Consider the following 5,401-nt stretch of genomic DNA (forward strand, 5'->3'; position numbering starts at 1 on the left):
TTGCATGTGACATAAGGCCATCCAATATTGGTCCCAGCTATCTAAGGTTTTGGGACCTTAACACTTAACCAATGTTGTATGATTCGGACTGAACAAAATTGAACCGGACAATGAATTGGTTTGGGGTCTAGTTTTTGGGTCAAATGGTTCGACCATTTGAACCAAACAGATGGTTGGTTTTAATAAAAAAAAAATCCAAACCATTGAATTGTTTGATCGCTCAGATTAGTGGTTTTTTGATTAAATCAACGATTTTTGATGAAATAACGGTTTTGGGGTAAAATGAAGCTGATCACCTGACCAACTCCTGATTTTTCCAATCCGACCATCCGGTCTGATCCGGTTTTGAAAACCATCGGACTGAACATTAAATTGGAATGCTCACTGAATCATGATTTTACCGGTTAACTGGGTAATTAAACTCATTCAAACCACGAAAACCATTATTTAACTAAGACCCAAAAACGTGTTCAGTCATCCAGTCCGATCCGAGTCTTATTTATTTATTTATAAAATGGAAGTGGTCCTTTCATATGCAATGGTGCTAAATCAAACACCTTGGAATGTAGCTTTTGAAGGAAATGAGCTGTCTTATCTTATAATACTATAAGAATTGAAAAGGTTCAAAGGTTTTCTTAATGCATGAGATGATATATAGAACTGACCAAAAGCAGCTATATATAAATATATATCTGCTGGGAGATAACACTTCACAATCTTCAGGAGCTGGCAAGGGGCCACAAGACGAGGTTGTCCAAATTCCTCTAGTTTATTCAAAGAGAATATAAATATTAGGATCTAGTTTTAGGTTATTTGGGAAGGATCTGTCTATTCTATTCATAATTATTCGAATGCTGTAACATTGATTGGGAAAATCTACGATGCCAAATAGAAGTAGAAAGACATGATACTGAGAGAGTTTTGATCAATCAAAATCCATCTGTGAATTTTGATAAATTCCACTTGACTGGTTAATATGTTTATGATACTGATAAATTTTTTCGGATATCATGTTTTTTCAGTATCATAGCCACACACACCTAAATCTGAAACAACCTTAACCTCAAACCTGATTTAGACTGACCGGCCTAATGATGGGATTCGGATCAGTGTGAATTTACCGCTTAACCGACTGACATCCCTGCAATTAGGGGTGTGGATGGACATCCTTGGATGGATTGGACGGACCAATAAAATATATTGAACTGGACCAGTCCAGACTTAATGGTTCAAAGTATTTATTGGATTGAATTGAACTTGGTCTATCCATAATGGATTTATATTGGATTGGGTTAGATTGAACCAATATCCTATCCATTAATAAGTATCAATGCACTAAGTTTGAATTGAAACCAATTTGAACAGATTGGACAGTCCAAATATTAAGTTGGACTGGTCCAAATTAGTCCAAACTATTCATTGGATTAAATTAAACCTGATCCATATGTAATGAATTCATATTGGACTGGATCACATTGGGGCAGATAAACAAACTCACCGTATCACTAATCCTAATCATCCATTGGCCGGACCGGAGGCCAAAATTGCATTAATACCAGGAGAAAAAAAAGTATGAATTTAAGTGAACTGTCAACTCAATTTTCTTGATATAGGATAATACCAAATTCTGCTTCCCTGTCCTATTCTCAACTTTGTCGGTGATGGGCCAGTTGACATTCTATATTAATTTGGTAATAAAGAAGCCTAACTAATCCAAATAAAGTGTACCAAATTTAAAAAATGTCAAGATGAATTGGAATTAACAAGGTAACCACCATTATATATGGAATATCAATCTCTTTAAAACTTTCTGTTTTTTAAATATTAATAAAAATAAAAAATCAAATATATACGAGACTATTTAAGCTGAGTCCAATCCCCTATCCAAAAACCCTTCCCACATCCCTATCCATAGTACACTACGGTGTGTATTAAAATATTTTCCATTGTCATTCATGTGAGATGTTCTCAATACATGTGTATATCAGTAAATTAAATCATATCCCTTTATATATAAACATCTTTTTTAACACCAGCCTATACATCCATGGGTCTCTTCTAATATCAAGTAAGTTTTATTAAAAGCAAAAAATAGATTAGGTTATTTAGTTCACCCACTTCAATCACTATCAACGGTCTCTAAGAATCAAATAACAAATCGACAATTTGGCTGTCGATTCCTGGACCTTGACGGTCCACCCATACGGTTCAGTCTGAGTTTGACAATCTTGGTCTAGCACTCAGGACTTTTTTTAATGGAAGCATAGAGGAGCTACCAAACCGGGGGTAGTTCTTCCCCACAAATCAGCTAAGCAAATAAACTTAAGCTCATTGGCAAAATAACTAGAGTTGAATAAAAGATCATTAAACTCTTTATGAGCCAACCAATCCACAGCTTGATTCGCCTCCAGGAAAGCATGCCTGAAGACAATGTTTGGCGTAGCACCGTAACACAAGAGCTAGTTCTTGTACTAACAAGTGAAACCTTGTAGTTACATGGAAAGCAATTCAGGGAATTAAACCCAGAAACAGAGGTAAACAGTGGAGGCTTTGTATTGAAGCAATGCCATAATTCACTACAACGAAGGGTTTATAGCAATAAAGAAACAAACTCCTAGTAGGAAAAAATACTTTCCTAGCAGAATAATAAAAGCCGAACCCTTGATACAATAGGGACTCGCAAGGGGACTCTGAAGATGACCGTGAGAATTTGAGAGATGTGGAGGAGAATGAAGTGGATCATAGGTAGCCTCGACTCAACAAAGGCCTGTAATTTCACTGACCTCGAGGTCTTTGGAACTAAACTCTTCTTTAGTGAAGAACCTAGTACGGAAGTTCTGGAACTACAGGAATCTGGGGATGGTGACTCTACTGTGGAAAGTGGAAGGCTTTTAGATGATTCTCAAAGAGAGGAGAAAGTAGAAACAAGTCAAGAATAAAGGCAGGGTAACGGTTTTGAAGAGATGGATTTTCACTGCAAACCAAACATGGAACCATGTGAGGAACAGCTCCCCTCAGCTGCACAGGTGGTTACTGAACCTGAACTCGAACCATCAGTGATTGTACTTGGAGTGGTCGATGGAAACCAGCATTAGGATCAGGGAGTTTCTTCCCCCTTTCCCCTCATTCCAATTCTTTCTTCCTCCCCACTTTACTTTCAAAACTCAATTGATATTGATCCTTATAATAATCCTCGACCTTTGGTTTTTGTAGATCCAACTGTTGAAACTTCACCGGTGGCAGATAATGACCCTTGTGCGGCATGAAAAGAAGATAGGGGAGGAGATAAAGACAGAGAAGGGGAAGTGATATTGAATGTGACTCAAGAGAAGGAATTTGAAAAGGAAGAAGGGGAAAATGGAACTATTGTAGGCATAGAAGAAAAAGGGGAAGGAACTTAATGTGTTAGCTGAGAAAGAAGATGATTGTAGAGAACCACTCAAATTAAAAGGGATGGAACAAAAAGAAGCTAGAGGAAAAGTTCACCAAAGGGAAGGTCTATCTTAGAAAGGATGTAGGAGATGACAAAAAAAGAAAAAGGAGAATGAATGAGGTGGAAAAGCTAGCTTGTGGAGTATCCTATGAGAAGACAGTAAACAGGAAGAGGGAGAAAAAGAAAGGAGAGTAGGACTTGGAAATAGGAAAGGGTCTAGACAAAAAGTGGAATGAAGATTCTTTATTGGAATGTATGAGGGTTAGGGAGTGCAAAGAAGAGAGGAATCATCAGGAATGTGATAAAAACTAAGAGACCGGTAATAGTCATGTTCTAGGAAACAAAACTTTCGGATTTGGATGGAAGATGGATAAGGAGTATCTGGAGTAGTAGGGGTCTAAGTTGGTCTTTTGCCCCATCTTGGAGTACCTCGGGTGGTATCCTTAAGATTTAGAAAAATGAGGAAGTTGATTATCAGGAGGAGTTGATAGGACAATACTCAGTATTAATAAAAGCTAAGAGGATGTGTGATGGAAGGGATTGGGTGTTGACTAATGTGTATGGCCCGAATTCATATAGAGAGAGGGATACATTCTGGGGAGAGCTAGCTGCAGTTAGGGGCCTTTGGGAGGGTCAATGGTGTTTAGGAGGGGATTTCAATGTGATAAGGTACACAAATGAGACAAACAACCCCAATCAGTCCATAACAACTAGTATGAGACACTTCAACTCCTTGATTGAGTCCCTAAAACTAAGAGAACCTACCTTGTTACAAGCCTCTTTCACTTGGTCAAATCTTCAGGAAAGTCAAGTGTGTTCAAAGATGGATAGGTTCATTTTCTCCATTGATTGGGAGGAGTTGTGGGGAAACTTAACACTAAAATCCCTTCCTAGAGTAACCTTGGAGATCTTCCCCCTAAGTCTCTTCCAAGAAAACCTTATTGGTGGCCCTACACCCTTTAGATTTGAGAATATGTGGATGGAAGTTCCAAACGTTATGCAAAAGATAAAAGGTTGGTGGTCAGAAGGTGGAATAAGGGCCAAAGAGAAAGTTGTGAGATTCTCAATGAAGTTGAAAAGATTGAAGGAAAATGTTAAGGAGTGGAACGAAGAAGAATTTGGAATACTCGAGGTCATAAAGGAGGAATTAGCCAGGAAAGTAGAGGAATTAGACCAAAAGGAGGCCCATAGAGAAGATCATGAGAAGGAAGAAATTTCTTGGAGACAAAAATCATGGTGTAAATGGCTTCTAGAGGGGGATGGAAACACCAAAAATTTTCACTCCCTAATAAATGGGGGAAGAAGGAAAAACCAAATCTCTAGTATAGAGGTGGAGGGAAGAGTAGTAAATTCAAAGGATGAAATTGAAAGGTGCTTTATGGATCATTTCAAGTCAATCGTTCCCTCTTCTGTTGAAAGCAATTTGGAATTAGGAGAATTACAATGAGATAGAGTGCCAAAATCTGAAGCTGCTTTCTTAAAAAGATCCTTCAGTGTAAAGGAGGTCCATGAAGCAATTTTCTCGATGGATAGATTTAAAGCTCCGGGGCTAGTTGGTTTTTCAATGTCTTTCTATCAAGAATGTTGGGAAATCTTGAAAGATAATTTAATGGATGTCTTTGTCGAGTTCTATAAAAAAGGGAAATACTCTCCAAGATCAAATGCAACTTTTATTGCTCTAGTGCCAAAAAATAAAGAGGCCAAAACCCCTAAGGGTTACAGACCGATAAGTCTTGTGGGTAGCATGTATAAGATCATTGCTAAAGTTCTGGATGGTCAGTTGAAGACTGTCTTGCCCTTTGTTATTTCTCAGAAACAAGGAGCCTTTGTAGAAGGGAGGCAAATAGTGGATCAAATCTTAGTGGCAAATGAATGTGTGGTAGCTAAGAAAAAACAAAGTGTCAAAGGTTTGATTTGTAAATTGAACTTAGAAAAAACTTATGATATGGTGGATTGGTCATTCCTGTT

At 37.8% G+C, this 5,401-nt stretch overlaps 1 protein-coding gene across 1 annotated transcript; it reads left to right on the forward strand.

The window, feature by feature from the left end:
* Positions 1–3,956: 3,956 nt before the first annotated feature.
* On the forward strand, positions 3,957–4,880 carry LOC109115931 (uncharacterized). The gene has a single exon (XM_019200583.2). The coding sequence runs from the start codon at positions 3,957–3,959 to the stop codon at positions 4,878–4,880; it is 924 nt and encodes a 307-aa protein (XP_019056128.2).
* Positions 4,881–5,401: the final 521 nt, after the last annotated feature.

This window comes from Nelumbo nucifera, chromosome 3, assembly GCF_055504915.1.
Source record: "Nelumbo nucifera cultivar China Antique chromosome 3, China Antique-T2T, whole genome shotgun sequence".
NCBI classification, from domain to species: domain Eukaryota; kingdom Viridiplantae; phylum Streptophyta; class Magnoliopsida; order Proteales; family Nelumbonaceae; genus Nelumbo; species Nelumbo nucifera.

Bases quoted from the DNA above. Each gene is read 5' to 3' on its own strand.
- LOC109115931 (XM_019200583.2), top strand. From the start codon at position 3,957: ATGTGTGATGGAAGGGATTGGGTGTTGACTAATGTGTATGGCCCGAAT.